General features: G+C 34.8%; 1 protein-coding gene across 3 annotated transcripts in view; it reads left to right on the top strand.

Annotated features, from left to right (window-relative positions):
* The window catches only part of LOC100141615 (protein TMEPAI), a 168,165-nt gene that overhangs the window by 64,325 nt on the left and 78,754 nt on the right, over window positions 1-25,086 (top strand). The window contains exon 3 of one of the 3 annotated variants that reach the window (XM_064358494.1): window positions 14,114-14,187. In XM_064358494.1, the coding sequence (XP_064214564.1) occupies window positions 14,114-14,187 (74 nt within the window). Of the gene's footprint in view, window positions 1-14,108; window positions 14,188-25,086 lie in introns of those variants that run through there. The other 2 variants (XM_064358499.1, XM_015977474.2) reach the window with 2 other exon arrangements.

Below are 25,086 nucleotides of genomic sequence, written 5' to 3'. Positions count from 1 at the left end.
AATGTTTACAGAGAATAGAAAAATTAAAATGCTTATTAGCATCAGTCCTCCAGTCACAGCAAAGACAATAATTAAGTTGTATAAATCGATGCGGCACTGGTTAAGACTCCTATCAATGAAGAACCAATTTAATGACCAAAATAATTCTCAGACATACGTAATTATATGATTGTGGCGTTTAATACAAAACTTTAGTCTTTTCCTGATTTCTTTCTGGAACCTTGCATTACCGATACTTTGAGTCATGTGTCCAGAGTTCACATTTTTTAAATAATGTAGTAACAACAGCATCTGGAACCGTGCGTGATGGACTACATAAATAACAACAAAGCACGGTGTTGTTAAAATCACAGCTAGAGGGAAAAGGCTAAATCTGTACGGCCACATTAAAACACTTTTCCATTCTGGAACAAATCGGTCCATGAGTGCTATCGAAAAAATAAAATCGGTATCATCTTCAGTCGGAATGGAAAAAAGAAGTGAGCAAAATACTCCAAGAACCACAGTAACACCTGTGTAAATATTGATAATAAATGCTGTTGTTTTGATTTCATTTTTGATTTTTTCTGAAGCTGAGTCAACTCGCCACTTTTTTATCCCTGCAATGAATTTCACTTTCATGGTTTTTACCATTATTGGGACGGCATAGAAACAGGCTAAAACCTGGGCCAAATTAATTGAACAGAAACACTATTCAAAAATTACAAAAAATGATCCACTGTAGCCTGCGACGTATTTCAATAAATAAGAAGCTTCGAATTTTTGCAAGAATAGGACGGCTTGAACTGACATTAAGAATATACAGTTGATAAATAACAGACGCAACAGGATTTTTGCTATTTTTGTTGTGTAGATGTCAATGTAAACTTTTCGCAGAAACCACAATTCGTCTTTTTGGTTTGAGTCTAAAAGTAGTTTTTCGTTGAACGAAATCATGATTACTGACGATAACTGCGTAGGCGAAATTGAACTAATTTACCATAAACTTGGCCTAGTTTGGAAATAACTGTTTTTATGAGTAATGCGTTGAGTTGTTGAAAAAATTGGAAAATTGATACTAACAAATGCTTAATTATTTACTGGTAGTTTGGCTGATATGCCATTTCCAATCAACGAAATAAAAATTAAAATCTTTAGAAAAGTTATAATAATCTTTTTTTTTGATTTTGTTATTTTACGAAATTTGGTTAAAAAATAAACGAAATCGAATGAAACAGACAAAGTAACATGTGTTTTATTTTATTTTTGTGTTCTTACAAAATAAGTGAGTTTCAGATGAATTCGATCAATTTTTTTAACTATTTCTATTTTAACACTAAACAATTTTAATTGCTTTTTGAGTAATCGATATTTTTCAATTGATGCAGGACCGATATCATTGAAGCCACAGATTTTAGCATCTACAAAACGTAAATTAATTGTAAGTAACACCAACAATGTACTTACAGCAACTCCTAACTCATAGTTTAGGGAAATATTTTCAGAAAACTGTACTTTGACATGGTTTTTTGTGTTTTGCATAAATATAAGATATGTTTTCTGATTTGCAAGATTCCAGCAAGTCCAATCAATTGTCTTTAAAATTTCGAAAACTTCGGACGTCTTTGATTCAAAATTAACTAACTAACTAACCACAATAATTGATACTTACAACATTCTCAATCCATTGTCCGACTGCAATTACATGAAGAAACGTAAGCATACATGCAAGAGTAAAAACTGCAACACGGATATTCTGACTTTCGAACGAACCTTGAAACTAAATAAGACAGTTTTAGAAATGTGGAGTTTTTTCGGTAGGTGCTTACGGAGAAGACAAAAATTAAAACACTTATAAGAACTAGGACTCCAGTTACTGCAAAAATAACAATAAAATCATATAGTTCTTTACGATTGTTGTTGATAATCCTGATGTGGAAGAATAGTTACTTGTGAATATTAAATAGTAATTATACATACGAGGTAATATGAACGTGGCGTTTGATACAAAATTGTAACCTTTTCTTGATTACGTTCTGGTACTTTTTGTCGTTAATTGTTCGTTGAGTGTAGCCACTGTTCAAATTATTCAAATAATGTAGAAACATTAACACCTGGAACCGTATATTGTGTATTACATAAACAACAATAAAGAAGGGGCCTGTCAGTATAACAATAAAACAAAAAACGGCAAGTCTGTAGCACCACAATAAGAAGTTCTTCCATTCTGGGATAAACTCTTCCATGAGCGCTATCGGAAAGATAAAATCTGTATCATCATCAGTAGGAATAGCAAAAACTGTAGCACACATTACTCCAACAGCTAAACTAACAACTGTGTAAAAATTGACAAAAAATGCCGTTTTCTTGATTTGGTTTTTGATTTCGTCTGAAGCTGAGTCGATTGGCCACAATTGGAATTGTTGAATAAATTTCAGTTTTATAGTTTTTGCTACGAGTGGGAGAGCATATAGACATGCTAAAACCTGAGCCAAATTAATCTATCAAAAGGAAAATACAAAAGTTACAAAAAATGCTGCACTGTAGCTTGAAACGTATTTCAGTAGATAAGTGGTTTCAAATTTTTCCAAGAAAAGAACGGCTTGCACTAACATTAAAAATATGCCGTTGATCAACAATAGACTTAGCAGGATTTTTGATATTTTACTTGTGAAGATATCGATGTAAATTTTGCGCAGAAACCACAATTTATCTTCTTGGTCTAAGTTTAACGCGGCTTTTTTATGGAACGATATCATGATTACTGATAGGACATTTATTTTTTCCTAGTCGAATTAACTGAATTGCGATCGATTTGGCCCAATTAAGAAATAACAGTTTTTACACGGAATTGTTGGGCAAAATGGGAAAATGAAGAAAAATGGTGAATTTTTTAATTTTCTATTGGTAATAATAATAAGCAATCCAATTAATTAAAGGGGTAAGAAAATATGACAAAATTTGATGTTTGTCAAGTTGTTGAAAAATTAGGAAAGTAAATCCTGAGAGAGCACGATTAAGCTTGGATAGGTAATCAATTAATCAATATAAACTATATTTTTAGTTACAGAAAAAGTACGTATACACAAAGCGTAATTATTAGTTATTTAAATAACATATAATTTTGATTTGTTTCGAAATATAGAACAATAACAAACGGACGATAAGCTTCCTCTATTTATAATAATAGTTATATCTCGTTGTGTAGTTAAAGATAATGAATTAATTCAAAACAATAAAAACTCCGACGTCGCATTTTCTCAAAAAATTTGGTGTTATAAATTATTCACTTCATTTATTTATGTTTCTCTTTTTTTACTGTTATTAGTTTTTCAAAGAGTTATTTTTTCTATGATTTTTCTGTAGTTAATTTATTGATTTATTGTGCATTTCTTCTTTAAATATTCATAATCATTTGCTGTGTTAAATACCACCACCTGGTCTTTACCCATAGGGATAATTATGACTAATTATTGCATTGATCTTTGATACATTTGGTTTGAGCTACATTTAACAACAAATGTAATAAACTGGACCAAACCAAAGGTTGCTATTTGGATAACATGCCCTACTTTTTTCAATAATTTTTATACAAATTATTACGTGTTGTGCGAAATATACAAAAAAGTGAAGACGAAAGAAAAATGAAAACTTTTTTATTCAACATTATTTTTTGCAACTTTAAAATTAATTTAAAGTGGCCATGATTTTTATTAACAATGTTTTTCGGGACTTTACTAAACAAACTCAGTTAACTAAAAATGTTTAGAGATAAATTAAATATTCTCGTTTGATTTTTTTTATAATTTAAGAAGTAAGTTATCTAAGGATTCAACGCTAAAGTTTGAAGTTATGTTTCATTTTTACGTTCATCTCTTTTTTTCTCAAAACAAAAGGCATATTCCCTTTATTAGGATGTGCTCTTACGTTTACAATTTGGTGCCTTTACATACATTTACCTTTTGCCGCATATTTTCTTATTTCTTTCAGTTTTATGCTCCGCTTTACGTTTATACGTCTATGTGTTCTCTTAATCTCTTATTTTGTTCTCGTGTTGTTTCACTTACCTTTTATAAACTTTTTTTCATAGAAAAATTGTCACCCTGATCCGGGTTCGAACACCCGACCTCCCCCGTCGTAAGTGGCGCTTATACCACTGAGCCACCAGGGCCCCAAGTACTGACCGTCTTTTGTAGATATTTTAACACAAACTTTTTAAATACATCAACATTACAAACTACATAATTGCAATAATTCACGTAAAACGCAAATACATTCAGTTCAAAAGTCATAATTTATGACATAATTTAAAAAAAAAATAAAATTTAAAATTAAAATTTTACCGTAGAAATTTTAGGCAATCAAAGCAACTGTAAATACAAAATATACTATTATTGGTATATTTTGCATTTATGTTTTCTTCTTTAAATATTTAGATTCATTTCCGGCATAATTACCACCACCTGGTTTTTACCCATTGGAGCAACTACAGTGTCCAATTATTTCAATGATCTTTGACTTAATTTAATAAACAAGTATTTACCTGCGTTTTGGAACATTTGTAATTCAGTTTTGTTGTGGCAATGTTAAAATTCGAACCAAAACCTACAACTAAAGGTTTCTGAGTGCATTGCCTAACTTGTTTCTAGAAATTATTATATTCTAGACGAATTATTATGGGTTGTGCGAACGATATACGTCGACTTGTTCCGCAACAAATTAATACAATTTGCATTAAAAATGTTATTTTATGGTTCCATAATAATGGCAATTTATCAAGGTGTTTTGTTTCTGTACGAATTTGAAATACACTATTTTGTGAAATATAGTTCAATGTATTGCTTCACATGTTTCGTAAGGTTGATGGAAACACATTTGTTAATTGTTGATTTTAGATACTTTTAGCCGCGTATTCTGTTCCCATCATAGCAGAGGTTGCCACTACTGCTTTTACAACTATAAAATGTTGGAAAATTGATAGTGGGGGTGCTTTAGTCGAAAACAAAATAAAACAAGAGGCACATTTTACTAATATAATAACAGCGATCAACTGTATTTTTGGTTTGATGGTCCTCGTTTTATTTATTGTGCCATTCGAAGACGACAATGATTTTTACTTCTTGTTTATAGCTTTTGAGAAATATTTCCCACAGTGGCAACAATTACTTAAATGGGGGTTCAAGGCGTTTTTTCCGTGTATTACGATACTGTTACAGGCGCCTTTCTACATTGTTATTTACGCTTGCCTTCGAATCAAATTTGAATTATACATGTGGATGGAATTTCTCAAAAATCTGAATATAGTGTACGAAAAATCTGATATATGTGAGCTGGTACACGACAGTGAATATCAAACTGAAATTTCTAAACGACTCAGATTTTGTATCGAACGCCAGGAACATATTTACAGGTCTTTGCTTCTGTTTTATTTTTTTTTCATTTATCTTTGATTCTAGCTATGGAAAAAAATATGTCCAACAACTTGATATCTATATCTTTGCATACGCAATACTTGGTTCTCTTGGAGGCATCAGTATTATATTTGTCTGCATTTCGGTAAATTATCACAGGAGAAATTTTCTGATTTTTTTGTAAACAGTTTGAAGGGAATTTTTTCCAGGGCACTTATTTACGTCTAAGTGCCTTAACTTTTGTGACTTTAACCACTTTCATGCATGTAATTTGGGCCGGTCAAAGTGTTGAAACTACGGTGTGTTTAATTATTATTTATTTTAGATGCTAAAATATTGTAAAATTTAAGAGTTCTGATAGTTATGATATACTAAAGCAATGCGATTGGTTTCTCTGGAATTTGAAAAATAGAAAAACTTATTTGATGTGTCTCAATTACACACAACGACCTCTGAAAGCACAATTTACTCAAAATGTATCAATAAATTACGTTTTGGGGTTTTCTGTAAAGAGGCCTAAATAATAATTAATTTACGAACTTATTTGGTTTTTCAGGTGGTAAGAACTGTTTATTCTACACTGACTGCTCTTAATTCACTCAGAAAAGCTTCAAAGTAATGCAAAATACCCGATTTACATACGATACAATAATTATAATAATTAGTTTCATAAATTTGTAAACAATAAATGAAATTTTTTTGTTTCTTCTTTTACGTTTTTTACCCTTTACCAACTACTTTTTATGATAACAAATTAAGAAAAGTTAATTTACTGATTGTCTTTGCACTTTTCGTTTAAATATTCAAACTAATAGTTTTAATTACCACCACCTGGTTTTTATCCGTAGGAGTAATTATTTTAATGATCTTTGATTCATTTGGTTTTAACCACTTTTATTAGTACAATGCTTACATTTGAAACACAACCCACAACCAAAGGTTGGTTAAATGTTGTACACATTAATATTTTTAGACGATTTGTTATGGGTTGTGAGAAAATTATATGTGGAGCTGTTCCAACACGTATTATTGTCTTAAGAATAATATTACTTGAAAGCATAGCGGCAGTAATTTAATAGAAGTTTTCTTTTTGCAACAATTTGAAATACATTATTTTGTCAAATTTAGTTCGATGTATTGTTTTGCAACTTTGGTAAGTTTGGTAGATACAAACTTGGCTACTTGTTTTTAGATTATTTTAGCCTCGTATTCTGTGCCCACCATAGCTAAATGTGCAGCTAATGCTTTCAAAACTATAGAATGTTGGGAAATTGATATTTGTGCGCAAGTTTGTTGAGTTTTGTAGAATAACTTTAAGTTTTCAAGCTTTAATCGTTTCCGTACGCAATGACCTTCTCTTTCTTTGTCAAGTCAGTTGTTTACCTAAAAAATTACATCTCTTGTAAAGTTGTCTCTGTGCTTTTCTCCACCAAGCTTGCCACGCTCAATGATTTTAATTTTCCTAAATGCGAAACTTAACTAAGCGCAGCGTTAAACTGCGCCGCCCTACCAACGACACGTTTAATTATTCAAATTGTAGTTCGGAAGTCGAGAAATTCTGTGTACGTCGTCGTCTGATGAATTTATCGCCAGACAACGTTGTCTTTAAACAAGATTGCATCATCACACAATGTCGTGATTTGCGGCAAGGCATAACTTTAAATAGTGCTAAAGGCAAGAGAGCGGTTAGCATTCGAACATTGTCACGTCGGACATTTCTTTCACAAAACTAGAATTAAATTATTAGGTATTCACGAGAATGTAAATGATGTAAGTGCATTGGCTGGCGCACTCGTGACGCTTTCTTTGCAATGTTGTTTACAGAAACAAGATTTTAACAGACTGGAAGTTTATTTAAAATTTTATGCGTCCTGACCCGGCGCCTCCACCATTTTTACAATTAATATATTCACGTATTTTTGCTTCAATTTAGTTTGATTTTTTGGTTTTCTTGAAGCGAATGTAACTGTAATGAGACATGCAAGTCTTCGTCGTCGTCTGTGTCGGTGGCATAAAATGCAAATCCGCGTTTTTCTTATCCTTTTTATTGTTGTCTGATGAACCCGTTAATGTTTGGAAAAAGCGTCTTTCATTAAAAAGAAATTGAATTCATAATAAGTAGTAAAAGCGCAATAAAATCCGTCTCACGCTAGGTAAAACATTTGCACAAGTCTAGACAGCGTAGTACATTCAAAGATAAGGATAACGCAGCCACTTAATCTCGCAAAGTTTATTAACTTTCCGATTGCATCGCGAAAATAAATTTCCATAGGGCAAAATCGCAACAAGAAATAGCGACTCAATATTGCTTTTAATCAAGTGAAGTTTTTAGTTCGCACGAGTCGATGTGCTTGTCAAGTCTTAATAAAAATACCACTCCAACAAAAACAAAGAGCAATTCCTTAATGGAAAAACTATGGCGGGTATTGAAGCGTAATTGATTTTATTTCGGAGCTTTTTTCTTTTTTTTTTTCTGCGTTCGAGCGGGCGAAAGGGATTATTGGATTCAAATAAATGAGGACAGTTTTTTAAACGAAAATAATACACAACTCAAAGGAAAACTTTCTTAATTAAAAACACGTCGGCGGTTTTATTGCGGTTTCAAGCTCTTAAAGAAAAATCGAGACTTTCTTTTGCTTATTATTGCTCGTTATGAAATTATTATCGCAGACGGGAAAGCGCTCACACTTTTTCAGACGTTATGAAATTTCCAATTTTACCACCACCAAAAAACTCAAACATCCAATTAAGGCCATGTTCGCTTCAACTTTGACCTATTTATAAATGACGGAAACAGAAGCGTAAATCTCATATCCTCGTTTCTTAAATCAATTCTCCGATACGCCAAAAAATAAAACCAATTTCGAATACGTAACGAATATAATTTTTTAAACGTGGGATATGATTAGAGTCTGTCTTCCTTATCTCGCGATTAAATCCTTCCTGGATTAATAACGGAAATTACGTTCCAGAGGAAGACCGGAAGACCGAGGTGTGACAGCGGCTTAACTCATACAGAGCGCTTCAATCACTAGATGAATTAAGGCGCAAAAACTGGCAAAAACTCTCAAATTGAATTTGGAAGCAGAGCGTGCCAGCCGTCAATTGAAGCAAAAGTTTTAAAGTCCGCATAATCTGCACAAAACACACTTGTAAACAAAACAAGTCACGCCAGAGCGTGCACAATATGAATATGTAATTGGAAACTAAAATTTAATTTACAATGCCCTAATAGGATTAAATTTAGATTAAAATCGCAACTTGAGCGAAGAGTTTTTATTCGGCCTTTTCTTACACTGAGAGACTGTGACGAGGAGCTTTCAAGCTTGGTAAAGCTAAAGCACGTTCTTGCCGTTAAATAAACTCTCACGAATTGAAAAATTTGCATTCCCATTAGGTGGGATAAGGTGACGCTTCGAAAGTTATTATTTTTGTTATAAATCAAAAGACCGAAAATAATTGGGCTCATCTAATGAAACTGTCTCATATTAAAAATAAGTTACTTATTGGACCTTTGTATTTGTTAAAATGATAATAATACTTTTGGCTATTCAGTTCTTCTATTAGACAACAAATTTTATAATAAAAAACATAGGACGTTTCGCCATAAACATCTCATCTCTAAATTAGCTCTCATTAGCTCTAAATTACAACACAAACGAACACCTTTAATTAATAATTATAATATTAATTTTACAACTGAAATATAATTAATTAGTTAATACATTTGTAAAGAATTTTTTGTCAAAACTTGCGGTTTAATAAAGATACGAACGACACTCCGACCTGAAAAAATATTTACCCTGAAAATAATTGTTCAGACCTTCATTATTTCTTTGTGCCCAAGTAGGGTGTTTTTGCCTGTTTGTAAATGAATTATTTCCGACGTTTTTTCCGACAAAAAGCACACAATTTATATAAATGAGGCAAAACAATGTACCGTTAAAATCACAAAATTGAAAAAAGTTGCTCTGACCCGGCGCCTCCACCATTTTTAAATGTAACAAAAACTACAATAATTGTTTTGTCTGGTGGCATTATTTTTAAAATAAACATTTCGTGACTTTTAGTTTTAAAAAATGCATTTCTGAGACAAGAACTTGGAGATCGTAAACCGAGAGGCGGTAAACAGCCGCCTCCGCACGAAACGTTTAATCGAAATGTGGCGGAGGTCAAGGTCAGTCTGGCCGTCTAGTCGCGTGACCTAAACTTTCCAACAGGTTTCGAAGAGGCGTCGAGACGCCTTTACATAACAGGAAGGCGTCTAGCTTTGGCTTGAGACATTAAAAATTTATAAAATAAAATGGCTTTGGATACAAAGCCTTGTTACAACAAGGGGAGGAAAAGTGGGTTGTATCGAAGCAAGCCTAATTTTTTATTCAAGTTGATGGAATTTTTGAATAACTTTACCAAAAACAAGTATTACTTATACTAGGTGTTTGAGTAAGAATTTTAAGTTAAAGTTGTGCTTAAATATATGGTCCTCCGAGCCGGATTAGCACAACTAATAATAAAGTAATATTTTAGCTGTTATTTTTTGTTATCAACATAAAGAAATAAATTAACTAATTGATATTAAATGTTAAATCATCGATTTTCTCTTACATAATTAAAGTTTTAATATTTTACTCTTATTAGCATTAAAATTTTTCATTATAAAGAATTGTAGATAAATTCTGAAAAAATTACATAAATAAAGAAATTTATAAAATATTTAATACGAAATGTAATGTCTGTGTGTTATACAGGGTATTGAGGGTATTTTGCAAGGAAGTGCAAATATTTTAATTATAATATTTACACTTACTTGCGAAAAAGCCCTGTAAATTAGTTTCTGAGTTATAAGAAATAATAATTTTTGCAGACAAACCTTGTATGTAAAATGATTTGAATTTTTTATGTATTTGAAATAAAATAGAAAATCGAACAAAAGTGCCAAATTTTGACAAAAATTTGTATTTAATTAAAAAAAACAACTATTTGTTGGAGCGTTAGTTGAAATAATAAATAATAATTTAAATAATGTTAAATAATAATAAATAATGTTTTGGAAATTAATCTCTTAATTAATTTTGTGAGCACAAAAGCTTAAAAAAAACATGTTCTAGTTCCGATTGCGTCATTTTATTATACATTTAAGAACGTTGACATTTAAAAATGCTCCTCTCCTACTCAAGATTGCACTCCGAATGATTAATTATTCTTTGTGAACTCAGACGTTGTAAAAAATGTGAAACGCTACGTATGCACTCCTCGTCGTCGCCTTATCTCTTAATTTCTTTCCAAACAAAGAAAATCCAGCTTGCTTGTTGCGCAAACAGAATTACCTTTATAAAATAAATTAAATGAGTCGCATCTTATTCGCAGATCTGGAGGACTTAATTTAATTATTTTTGGATTATTTTTTTCCTTGAGCTTCTTGTACAAGTGTATATGTGTATAGAATCTGATAACATTCATTTCGCACAACAGGCATTTATCACACGCCATAAAAATGAAAATTAATAACAACAGCTCGACACAGTGTCCCGTGGGAGTAAGAGACAACGGCGGCATTTAATTTTCGGCCGATTCGGTTTTATTGCCCAATGTCAAGCTATGAAAAAGCAACGAGTGGTTCCATTGTATGTTTGTGAATATACGGCGAAGATAAAACCGATAGGGAAGATTTACAGGTTGTGAGGGGGGTAACAAGATTTGGAGATCGTGCCACTGACCGCCGACCAGATAATATTCAACATTGGTGTTATTTTTATAGAAGATAAATTACGCCTTACGTACGGGATAAGAAAGTGTCGGATAAAAATGGCCCACTCGGACACAACCGAATTTACACGTGGGCGAACCCACGCTACGACCAAATAAAAACCAAAGCTGCACGAAGCAAAAGCTCGTTCACACTTGGAAACCTGAACGATTTTAATGTGGGACGTTTTTTCCGACCTCTATTAATTTCGTCGTAATTTTTTTATAGAAATTTTTCGGAAACTATAAGACTAAGAGTAAAACGTATAGAAAAAATTTAAATTCGCCATTTTGCGTGAAAAATTTCATCAGGTGATTTGTTTAGACACTCGCTGTTCCATAATTCCTCCCCATTATCTCTTCGCGCTTTCGCCATCTCGACCCTAAACACGTAATAACCTCCACCCAGACGTAACTATAAAATAAAACGTCACGTCTGCAGATAAATCCATAAAAGCAGCACCGCTGTCTGAAGACCTCCGAATAGACTGTTATCACGATTCGAAAATCGATGTTGACCCCTAAAATTCCATCAGGACCGTGTTATCGCATCGGACGTCGAGACGCTTGTTTACATACCTCTCCACAGGAGAGAGCTCAAACGTGTCCGAGGAATAGCCAAAATAACACGACTTGTTACACAAGCTGTGGAAGTTTAATCCGAAACAGAGACGCCAGAATTGCAAACTTAACTTACAAAGGGTTATTTATGTGTCCGAGGCGATTTTCGACGTTTTATGAGACGAGGATTTAATCATAATTGGGATCGTCTCGCAGCTGGGAAAATTTTACGGCTGGGTTTTTATTGCCGGGATGATTTTATAGGTAGCCGGTTTTTAATTTTGGACAGGCACCGATTCCAATCGAAAAATTGTTCTCGGAAAGTTGTAAAAAATATAGAGCTATAATTTTTGCCCTAACTACGCTTGTAACAAAAAAAATCTGGTTTTTTATGTTTAAAACGACCATATTTGAAACATTTTTGCGATCTTTTTACCTTCGAAAACTCAAGAATTTTTTTCTTTTATTTCAAACTTATTCTAATACTGTTCTATGCACGTTTCTAGAAATTTCTTGAAAGTAAATGCCAATTGGTTCGATTTTTTAAAATTTTCCGATTTTGACCGATTACGGAGGCGTTTTTAGTTTTTTGCTAAAAAATGTATAACTCGAAAACTTAAAGGTTTAGAACAGAACAGTGTCTTCCTGCCAATTCTACGGTTAATTTTATTGAGTATAATACTAGTTTTTGACAACATTTGATTTTTTTCAAGTGATAGTTTAGTCAATAAATTAGAAAAACAATTAGTTATTTTAAAACTCGTTATGTTCTTTTCGATGTCTCTGGAGATCAAAAAAGTGCAAGAAAACTTCAACTGGTCGACTTTTCCTATTTTGGCCGATTACAGAGGTGTTTGATTTTTTGCTATATTTTTAGAATCCGAGGTGAACGCGATTTTCGAATTAGCTTATTTTTCTCATTTGCTGTTTAAAGCGTGCGAATAAAAAGTTAACGACAGCACGGCATTGTGATGTAAAGTCTGGTTTTGAATAGAGGCGTCCTCTGGGGAGATGTGCAGTGCTGTAGCGTCCTTATAAGTCGTTTTTTTCGTGTATCCGGGCGTCCAGAAGCCAAATTACAAGCGTCGGTGTCCCTGAGGCTATCCGTCTGCTATTCCTTTGAATCGCTAGATCCGTCCCTGGGTATTGAATATAGAGAGATTTCCAAATTGGCCAGACGCGAAGGAAAGAACCGGAATATTATTGGTAGACTCAATGTTGACCATTTTATATTATTTGCTTTCCCCATTTCGAGACTGCATTACAGATACCTCGGATTCAAATTGAATTCGCGATTCCAATTCGGTTTGTTGCTTACACAAGACATGGAGCTTTCGCATGCCGGCGCTATCTCTTAAGTTTTAATACTTCCAGACGCAATTTTAATGCCGGAATTTTATTAAAGAAACGAAAATGTCGAGAGATGGAAATTTACCAAGTTGGAATTAGTTTTTTTCACGTTTAAAGCTAAGTTAATTAAGTCGTGTTTACGCAAAAACACTTGATACAAACTGCCTCTCCGGGAAAATTAATTACAATGTTAGCCGTTACGTTTTATTCACGGACATTTATTAAACGATTCTTTGTTGCACGAGTGAATGCTTGATAAGGTGAAGCGGCCACGGACTGCTTTGTCGGCCATTAGGCGCGAAAGCGGATGCATTACATAGTCCAGGAAGCTCCGCTAAATCTTCTCAAGCTCACTCAGAAAAATTACAATGGAATTGAAACACTCCTTCCGAGAGTGCCTCCAAATCACACGCCAGAAGAAAACTTTTTTCAAAGTAATTTTATGCCAAAACGATCACTCTTAAATCTTATTGAACAAAGAGACGAAAAATATAGACTGTTCCGTCTAAACCACATATTCCATTTGAAAAAACATAACTTTAATGTTAGAAATATGCAGCACAAACGCAGCTATAGTTTAAAAATAAGAAAAAATCAATATCTCTAATAATAAACAAGTTATGGAGCTTTTTCGGATCGTGGGATAGCCTATATACTATAAATTTTCAGATGACTATCATTATTACAACTTCTAATACTCCTAATGTGGCATTTAGACGGAGCAACGTTTTCTTTGTACACCATAAAGTTTTACAACAGATAATTGTGTTTAAAATAATCAACCCTCACAAATGAGATGTTTTAACAATGGTGACCCGAAAATATTTACGATACCGATCGGTTGGTTTGAAAGACTACAGTCTGTCTGTCTGAGCAATTAACTTAAAAAAGGTCCTTGCGGTCCTTGTTTAGGGTAATAATAATAATCTAATGGTTTACAAAGGAAACGTTGCTACAATCAATTGCGCAACTTTGGGTTTCTTTTTTTTTCAATAAATGTAAACGATTACCTTTAACTCCTTGTTCATAAAAATCGTAGGTAATGCGAATTTTTGTTGGCAGGACAGCAGCTTTGGCGTCGTTCATCTTCGGCAAGGACTGAGTAACACCCAGGGGTCGAAAGGCGGGGATAATTCATGTGGTAAGCGTCACTTTAGTAATTCTCTTTGTTATTACTTGCAATGCTTGCAACTAGTTAAGATTAACGTCAACGCAAACTGCTATTGCAGATTTATGCCTATTATAATTTGTATCTTGCGAATGAGAAATCCGAGATTTGCGACTCGTGTAATGGCTAACAGGTTTGGAGTGCCCTTCGGTCACCGTCGGAATGCGCCTTTTTAAAAACTACAGCGTGTATCAAAAACCTTCAATCGGTTTAGGATTTTTCGACAAATTGGCTCCGTGTCGAGATCGGTTCGGCTCTATTAAGATCCGATCAAAATTCATGAGAGCGGCGCGTTTTGTCGGTTGGCTAGACGGTGTCAAGTGCATTTTAATGTTCCGAGTATGATGCATCAAAAAGTCCCGCTATATCCAGAGATTTTCGAATGGGAAATCTCTTGAAAAAAAAAATCATTAATTTTAATGCGTATTGTCTGGAGTGGCTTGTCATAAATCAGTGCGTCGTAAAATCCGTCTGGACAGCTTTTTCGGAGACGACATGTACATACGCACTACCGAGGATTGACAAAATGGATTCAGAAGCGGATTTGAGGCGAAGAGATGAGAAGCGTCAACACTGACGACGGCGGCGTCCTCGAGACGCTCAAGTTGTTTGCATGCAGTGTCAGCACACAAAAAACACCAAGTGCAAGATGCACTCGGATGCGGATTTTAGAACGGGCGAAGAGATTTCAGATAATGAAGGTTTCAATGCTGAGATGGAATTTTTCAAAGTGGGACAAAGTATTCATTAAAAATGAAGAAAAAATGCCAAAAAACTGTAGTATTATGTGAAATTACAGTGGAGTCCGGTTATAACGAACTTTTCACCAAATTTTGGGGAATATATTGGGGTTGATAATGACAGAGCAGCAAGAGAAGTGTTAACTGATGAACAAATTATTGAATTACTATAACTACAAACATTTTCTATGATGAGAGACGGTTGTGACGTTGCGATTTTTCTCTTTCAAAGCGATTATCTCGCTTACTTTTCATCGTAGGAAATTTTTAAAAAAACCTACTGGTATAAACCCAACGATATTTTCAATTTCCGTTGAAATATAAAACAGTTAAATATGTTGCCAATGCTTTTAAATTTTCCCTTTTCCCCACTAATCAATGGGGTAATCACTTGAGGCAATATTTTTCCTATTTTATTCGGATCAATTTCATATTTTAGCAGCTTTATCTATTCCGCTTAAGAGACAAACATCACGTTTTGTGTGCACTGAAAAATGTTTTTGCAATTGTGCGCGGGTCTTGGTGGGTCCATAAATAATCGTTAAAATCGATTTTGCGGTTGCCGAAGGCTTTCCAGTGCCCCATATCGGTGTGTGTTGTCGTAAAGCGTTCGGTTTATTTCCTGGCAGTATCGCACCCTTGCCAAAACGGGCAGTTGGGCGCCCCTGTGGGCCGACAAATCGCAGATAAACACCCACCGTTTGCATTTTTGCCGCCGAATTAAATACTTTATTCTCATTATTATTATCGTTACGGTTATTGGCTGCAGTGGTCGTCAAATTGTGTTGGTGTCTCCTGTTTTCGAAAAATTGCAGGGAGGTCCCTGATGATGGATGATCCATCATTGCGGTGTTTGGAATTGTCCTTGGGATTGATGAATGATAGGCGAGCAGTCGTTTAACCGGTTAATGTTTTGTTTAATTAGATCGGATGCGCGATCAGGACCCTACTCATTATTCATCGGATCACGCAGGACCGACTTCGGTATTAATCAAGGGAATACGCTGCGCGGGAGTAATTCTATTAGGAATAACAAGCATATCAACGCGCCGACATCAAGATGACTTTATATTATCATTATCCCGTGTCAATGTCACCGAGATATTGTGACAAAAAGGACGAGACGGAGCGGACCGGCTTCATTAGCTAATATTAGCTTACTTTGTTATAGAGTTGACGGGGAGATTTTTTTTACTCGTTTTAGAGAGATGTTACGTCCAATTACCACCGAGCAAGAGGGGACGCGCGCAACACCCGTCACAAACTTAATTTTGATTCAAATTAGCCTTCTAGCAAAGTTAATACAACAACTATTGCGATAGTAATTTAATTTCGACGGTTTTTTAAAACGGCACCAAGAGTTTCATTACATTTTTTACAAGAAAAATCACAATTTCACAGTTTTAACGAGACGACAAACTCCATTTCGCGACAATGTAATCTTGCATAATTTGTATTGAAATTTGGAATTTACAAATATTTTCTACATTAGTTATCTAATACGAACTTACGAATAGTATTGTATTAAAATCAAGAGAACTAACAAGAAAAATTAAATTAAATAATACCGGTAGTTCATTATTAAGTTTCGATACGCATAGAACAATAGTATATCGTTTTTGAAGAGTTTAATCATGAGATTAAACAAGATTTTTTTTAATCCGGCTCGAAGGACCATATGTTTGAGTAGTGGACTAAACCCCGAGTTCTTACTCAAAGAGTATCCGGCTCGAAGGACTATATAATTGAGTAAGAACTCAGGGTATTTCCACTTTCCACAAATTACTAATTTTAACTAAATCAGCTACAAGACTTGTCCCACTTTTTTTGTCCACAACTGTATGGTCCTTCGAGCCGGATTTATAGAAAAACTCCTTTTTAAACAAAGTCTAGATAGAAATAGAGACGGATATTTTTATTAAAGAAAGTTTACCTTTTTTTATTTGTGCAACTGTTCCAGTCATTATTATAGTGTTTTTGTCTTTTATTTTTTCCGAACAATGGTGCTTGATTGGCCAGTGGACAAATGTAGCCTGTGGTCCCTTGTGACAATTTAATTAATGATATTGGCCAAAGTAAGTGACTGTTAAAATATGGCGATGGTATTGTAGTGCCTTCTGCGAAGAATTTATTTATCAGCGATGATTCAGCTGAAATTGAAGAGTGTCGTGTGTTGTAAGTGCAGTCGTTGTCTGCGGAGCACCACCATAAACATCCGTCCCATAAAATTAAGTGGGGTATTTTATATGTATCAAGGTGTGCATTTCGGACACGAGATCTAAATTTAAAGAGTAATTCGCGTTGATATTGTCCGGCCTTTGGCCAATTACCATCGAGCCGTCCCGACAAAACTTCTTCGTTATCGGTATTTATGTCGTCTTTATTTCGTTAAAACCTGAAACTGCACGAGGAAACGTAACGTCCCAGTCAGATATTGCGACATATTTCGTTGTTAGTCGTACACTAGTGGTCGCACAGAGTGAGAATTCGTATTTGTCCCGGAATTCTTATTGCCGAATGCACTTAGCGGAAAGCCGTTATTTTTTCTCGCCGAAAATATATCTCTACCAAAACGAACGAAAAAATTCATACGACCTGAACCACCCCATTACTTTCAAAAGGGATCCAATGCATTTATGCCAACTTGTTGCATTTCTTATGTCGGTGCTGTAGCGACACGACCAATCCAGGACCGGATTCCTGCCAAGCAGGATTTCGCAAAATCGATATGCACACCTACCATGACCCCAGAATAATTACACTTTTTCCCTCTAATGCATGGGCAGCCATGACTTTATTTCTTTCATTTTTTTAAACCAAAACATTATGTAAAATCAAACAGTCTTTATTGACCAAAATAATTTAATATTTTAGGAGTGTGTAACTACATATTAATTTTGTGTTTTTTGCTAAATGTTGGATAAAGCGAAATCTCTGGGCAAAGTTGAGTGCGGGCCGTAAAACGCGAGTACATGAACGAGTTAGCTTCCCATTATATAAAGTAAACGACGTTATCCCTCAAGTACACACACAGCGTCTGAAATTCATCCTTGCCATGAATTAATTTGAAGTTATGAAGTCGTGAGGAAGATTGTAATTTTAAAGTTTCCCGGCCGTATTTTCCCACGTGCAACTTTTATATAACCTTTTATACAAAGTAATTGAAGTAGTCAAACAGCGCGTCGATGTTTCTTTCCTCCATGCCAAAGCCTCAGCTTTAATAACATTTTTGCCGATTTGTTAAATTTCCGTGACAGCCAATAAGGTGCGCTGAGCTGTTCACTTTAGTTAAAAAACAAACCTGTCTGTCGCGACGACACTCACAATCAATTTAAAAGATGGTGCATCAAATTTACATACATATGAACATATCCCGAAGCGATGCATAAAATATACGAGAGCACGAAACGGCCCGGAACAGACACACTGCATTACCTCAATTGAGTTCGGGGGATGAACTGCACTTTTTACGATGCGCTTTTTTACATACTCTGTCTTCGCACCTAAATCGACTGACATCAGTGCGACAAACCCTTTGATAAAAGTGCTCGCGATTTACAAAGACGATTTTATTTTCACTACGACGAAAGAAGCGAATTTTACGACACTGCTGCTTCCTCAAAAGGCACAATAACTTTCGCCATCGACTGAGACACGATTTGACTCACTCGAGCCAGAAATGAGAAGGCAAATTTTGATCAAAACGACCGAAATCCAACACGACTTGGGTTTTTATCTGAGACTTTTGCTTTTTCAATAATAACAAGGTTATTGTTAAAGTTATACTACTACAAATAATAGTAATAATAAAAAATTAGAGACCCCTAATTTTCGTAGCCATCTTTCAAATTTTTTTTTCTTGTCATTTTAACTTCTATGTCTTTCAGTCTTTTAATATTTGTCTTTTAATTTTTCCACATTCCTTATATTCCCCCAGTATCCTATTGCAATCTGTTTTTTTAGTCAGTTTTTTTTAAACATTATTCTTTTGGTTGTTTTTATCTTTAGATATTTTATATGTCGCTTTCGATAACAAGTTGTATATTTTTATTCTTCCTATTTCATACAGTATTTTTTCGCAATCTTCTCATTTTCACATCAGAACCTTGTAATTTACTTCTCATTTGTTGTGTTCTATATTTCTATATATCTCAATATTCCTTCTATCCATTCTACTCATGTACCTACATTATCTAGGATATTTTCCTCTTTCTTCTATCCAGCTTGATGTTTTTAGATTTTAACGTTTGTTGGTACTCTGAGTAATAAAAGCGGGTATAACTGCGATATTTGCGGCAATATTTGTGCTTCCCCTGTAATGAATCTTCACGAACGGTATAGCAGGATATGTGCGATTTAAAGTTTAGCTTTCCCAACCCATTCCGTAGCAAACGAGGGCCTTTTTGTTATTTTGAGTTATGATTATTGCTACCTTCCAGACATAAGTAAAGTTTAAATTTGAGACTTATGGCCGTCAGAAGTTTACTCCAGCTTACAAACACGTCGTCTATGTGATCAATGCTGCAGCTTGATTTATGGTTCAGGAAATAATTTTTGGGACAAACTGTATGCAACGTAATTGGTTTTTTTCGGTGTTGGGGATTCGGTTTGAAAATAGTTAAAATCGTGAATTCTCTTGGTGCCAATCAATCAACTTCCCATTAAGCCTTGTGATGGATTTTTAATTGATCGGCGACCGAATCTGTCCGCTAGAAGCACCGCAAGTTTCCATCTGAATTGTAAAATAGTGTCGGTGGTATATAACTCACTCCGACTAGGAAAACCATCGACTCGGAATATCCAATACGAGCGGCTGCATTATTTTCCCAATAGTTTATTTTTATCAACCCTTTAGATGGGATTCGAGTAATGAAATTCGAACCGCAACGTCCATTTATCAAGCGGAAACGTTCGTCAACGTCGCCACCCAAAGTAATTGGAAAAAACCGTTCGATTTTTAACATTAAAATATGAATCGGAGACAAGTCAAAATAAGCAAGCAGTTCGTTGTTGGACTTATTTCCGGCACCGTCTGTGTGAATCGGAAACGGAAATAAAGCAGACCGATGCGCAGACCGCACTCTCTTCCGCTCGCTGGATCAGATCGATCAATCATTTTTTATCTGACCGGTGTACAATAGGGCCGTTATAATGCAACAATAAGCGTTCTCACCCCGTTATTGTTGTTTCTATTTGTTAAATAAGCGGCGAAAATAATTAATTTGTGGCATGAATAGAAGGGAAAAAATGTGAAACAATGCGGATTGTTGTTTGTTTGGCGGTGGCGGCGGGCGACGAGTGGGTGGGTGGTGTGTGTCTTACAGGGGGCGGCATGTGTCACTGATGCTAATGATGTCGCCGGGATTTGCATTCGAGACGAAGGGAATTCGGAAAAATGCGACACACCTGTCGACGGGTAATTGGACAGGAGACGTATAGGGAATGCACCGGGAGGAAAAGTGTCGGTGGAGCGTGAAAAAGTCGCTTTCTAATATGCAGGAACTAAAGAAACTAATTCCGAAAGAGCAGTTGACTTATTTTGACAGTTAACTTTAAAAAAAAAAATAAGTTTCGTTAGAAGATTGTATTCTCGTGAAAATTTTTGCTTAAACATCACGTGCAAAAAATGTACTACAATAATACAACCACAATCAAAAAGAATAATTGAAATATTGGATTTCTAGTCATCAAATTGTTATTTCATTTTTTTTTAAAAAGATCAGAACTCAAATTGTTAATCTGCTACGTTTTAACTCAAGTTAAAATTATATTGTCTGAATCTAAAATGTCACAAGTTTGTTGGCATCGACGTTCGTCATATCTCGCTTCAGTATCAGTAATCCTGTTGCAACTAATACCTTCCATTCGAGCGAATCCCAGTCAATCAATTTTTGGAAAATCCTTAAATCCCAGCCGGCGTTCCCTCGGGAGTGATAAATAGCCTAGCATTTGTAACCGCATCGTTTGTTAGTCGGCATAGAGATTCCATTCATTGTCGAACCGATGCAGACGGGAAACTGGTCTCGTACAGAGAGAAGGAGCTCGGAAAATATCAGCCGAGGTGCAATTTCTGGTCCAGACACTCGCATAAATCAGTCTGCACTCTGGAAATCCTCCTCCACTTGCACCTGTAACGATTTATTCGCCCGGAATTCAGGTGGACTCCGAGTAACACTCAAATCCGAGCGTGGCCAATAGTTTTTGGTTAATAAAAAAACGTACGCAATACATGAGTATAAGAAAACATTTTTTAGTTTGTTAAATTGGCTTTGAATTTGTTTGATTCGAACAGAACTATTTTTTTTAACTTTTAAAACCGAGCTTGCTTTGTTGCCTGTCTGTCTGTTTCATATTTTCCGAGATAAATTTGAAAGGGTTCCTGTAATTCGAATGAACTTTAATTTTACCTACATACGTAATTTCCGTGATAATGCAATTCCATTGAGTTAATTACCCCGTAAGAAGGTTAAATAATATTTATATATTATTATTTTAGTTTGTGTTTTACAATTAGCTATTTCAATATGTTTTTTTTATTTTGTAAATTCTATATTCTGTTAAATTTGCTTTGAATTTGTCTGATTCGAAATTTATCCTCTCATCATGAGTTTTTTCGAATTTTATAAACTTGCTGATACTTAAAAACCAACATTCATTCAAATGTAAAATTTAAATATTTATTTTTATATTTTCTTTGTTTCATAGTTAGTCTGATATGAAACAATCAGTCAGTGGCCTCACTCTGCGTTCACTGCCACGACATTGTTTAGTTCATGGATGAATGTCAGGAAATGTCTGCTTCTGCTGCTTATGATTATTGACTCTGGTTTTTGCGAGGGGAGATTTCTGCAAGAGGTGGCGACGAACTTAAGTCGCGACTTGTGATAGCATTTAAGATATTACGAAGAGAATGGGGCGAAATGAATTGGATTTCGCCGAGGGCTTAACCCGAGAAACAATTCTCTTTTGAATCACCCAACTTAAAGTTAAAAACAGTGCATTTTATGCATTTTAAGCAGTGCTGAATAGTTGACAAGGAAAACCAATGATTTATAGGATTTATAGTTTAGAGCACGAACGAATAATAGCGAGTGAGTGTCTCTAATAGTTGAAATTAATACCAAATCAAACTTAATTTCATCTTCTGCTTTAATTTCAATCAAATGCATGAAAAATAGTAGAAATTCGGTAATAGTCAGCTATAAAAAAATTAGATTTCTGAACATTCTGCCGACAAATATGCTCTCGAAGTGTCAGACGAACGTGTCATTCGTCTCGAGGGGCGCCCTCTCGCGTTCCAAAACCAATTAATTGAAGTGTAATTTGGCAAAGTCACGTGCATTGTTTGCAGACGCGTTCCGTTCCAGACTGTCCATTGTTTGTAAAGTTCGACAAATAAAATGCATACAGAGAGCATCGCTTCAATCTACAATCTCAAATATTACACAAAGTTAGTGCCGTCTGTGCAATTTGGTGAAGCTTCAAAGCTTTGTTTATCAAAGCTTTTCTTCATTGTTTTTCGCCACGCCTTCCGAAATATTTCATCAAACCGTGCTTAATGAAAACCGCTTCGATTTCCCATCACTTTTACGCAAATTTTTATTTTTTCCGACTAGCTTTAGAGCTTTTCACTGTTCTAGAGTACAAGTTTCGTCAATAAGTTTGGTGGCTTTTTGTGGCAAGCGTATCGAATTGCCTTGCCACCTGTTATACAGTATCGCCTTACTTCTTTTAATGATTTCCGGGGGGTATAAATTTGCCCGGAAAAATCGTCCACCGTTTGATTAAAACCCGAAGCACGGAGCGAGCGCCTGTTTTCATTTATTGCACCTCCACTCCGGGATAATTAAATGTCCAGTCAGAGGCGGCTAAACTCGCGCCCATTCTTCTTTATCGACACACATGACACTGTCCCGAAGGACGACACTCTGGAGGATTTATAGACATGGAGAGAAAAACTCAGACGTAATCCCAAAATTTTGCAACGCATTATCTCACAGACTGGAACAATGGCACGCAGAGAGGGAGCTTCAACTCAAGCTGTGATACAAGTTTGTTCATTTTCTAACCAGCTTGTGTCCTTTGCCTCTAATCACAAAATCGATACAGTAATCTGGAGAGATGCGGAAATGTTACTTAGCGGACCCGGAGCGGGAGGCAGGCGTGAAAAGTTAGACGCGGATAAACGACCATTATTTCAATAGACGCATTTGGGCAAGAGCTAAATATCTCACCAAAAAAAATATTTTTTGTAATGTGTCTCTAAGTCTTAATAAGAGTCCTTTCAAAAGCACGCCCATTATCTTAAAAGTAAAAAATGGAGCATTTGGAACTCCGTTAGTTGCAGTAAAAAAATCTGCAACGATTTCCTTCTTTTTGATTAAATACACCAAATTTACCTCGCTTTATGAGTGAAAGATTATTATTTTTAAAACTAAACGAAATTAGTTTAAACCCTTTTTAAATGTTTTTAAAATCCCACGAAACGAAAAATTTACGGCAGAGTTATTACAATAGAGTTGACAAATTTGAAAATACCTACATTAGATTTTTAATTTAACAACCTAAATAAGTTTTTACTTCCCAGAAATTGATGAGGGCTTAAGCCGGCTCCAGCCAGTTTTAATAAAACTGAAATTCGGCTTAGTTTTGTATTTATTTTGCAAACAGTTTAAACAAAGATGTAGACATAATCTGGGGAGTTGTCCGTCCGAATCATGAATAAATTTGCTTTAGTAAATCCGTCGAAGCTTGAGTGCAGTTTTTCCCATTTCGTTGTTGTAAACACACAGTAAAATCACCCCGTCCGCGTGCGCTGTTGGTTGCCAGCACTTCGGGCGCTACTTCTTCATCATTTAGTTGCAAACAAATCGCGTCTACAAGAAGTAAAAAAACCGTCTGCGCAATCTGCAAGTGAAATATCCGGCCCATGAAGCCGCCAAGCGACAATTTGTAACTCGATCGAACAATGTCTTGCCGCACAAAGGCCCTATTAGTCCATTATTATCATCGCGTTTATACGTTTAATTAATCGCGCGCACTTTGGATGATTCCAGACGATTTGAATACGAAATTGTACAACTTTTAATTATTGCTCGTCGTCGGGAGAGGAATTTCAATTGCGGCGAAAAATTCCAAGACGTCGATAACAACGCCAATTGAACTTCCACAAACTCGTGCAACTTTTATAACGAGAGCCTTTGTTAACTAAAACACGGGGGGAGAGACTTAAATATATTACAATTAGGGGAGATTTAGGGGCGGCTTCATTAAGAGTAATGGACTTGGCACAGATTCGGCCAGACAGACACCTAGACAAGATTGAAAAAAAAATTCAATTGCCATCAGAGGGATAATTTTTAATTGCAATGGAAAGCGTTTTGTTTGTTTTACGTGATGAATGATCAACGAAATTATAAATGTATTTTTTAATTAAAAACTTAGGTAATTAAACTGCATTTCCATCCGAAATCAATTAGTTGATTAAACTGAATACCAACTTATAATTGATCTGCAATGAGCCCACACTGTAGTAAATTTGGGGAATTATAGACAAAGCTTCCATAATTTACTAGCTGCTGGTTCGATAATATTTGGTCTTCACGGTAATCACTTTTATGAGGGCGAGGAATCGTTCAGTTATTTACACGCAAAATCAATTTCAACAAAAACAATGGAATTCATTAATAGCCATTTACATAATTAGTCATCAACTAATCAACAGTTCAAATTACAATTTCCACGTTTTTATTAATATCGAGCGAGAAATATTGAAAACATTGTCTACGTAGAACTGTTTATAACATTATAACACTTAAATTTTTGAAATCTTTTGGGGAAAACTATTATGGTTATAATTATCTACTTGCTATCAAAAAAAAATCTTTTTTCTATTAAGTTTGCTTTTGCAAAGTTTTATCACTTTTGTGTCTTTAGAACCCTCTAAAGTTCTTAAAAGTACAAGAAAACGTCAATAAGTATTCATTTTTTACGAATTATACTGGTTTAAAAAAATATTGAAAAATGGTGGATGCGCCGAATTATTTATTAAAAAATTCATAACTCAAAAACTAAGAGTCATAAAGCAAAACGGTTTATTCCAGTGAGTTTTGCGGCTCATTTTACGTATTAT

Source organism: Tribolium castaneum, chromosome 1 (assembly GCF_031307605.1).
Source record: "Tribolium castaneum strain GA2 chromosome 1, icTriCast1.1, whole genome shotgun sequence".
Classification (NCBI taxonomy): Eukaryota; Metazoa; Arthropoda; class Insecta; order Coleoptera; family Tenebrionidae; genus Tribolium; species Tribolium castaneum.
The sequence above is the reverse complement of the archived record's forward strand: the minus strand, read 5'-3'. Positions and strand labels throughout refer to the sequence as shown.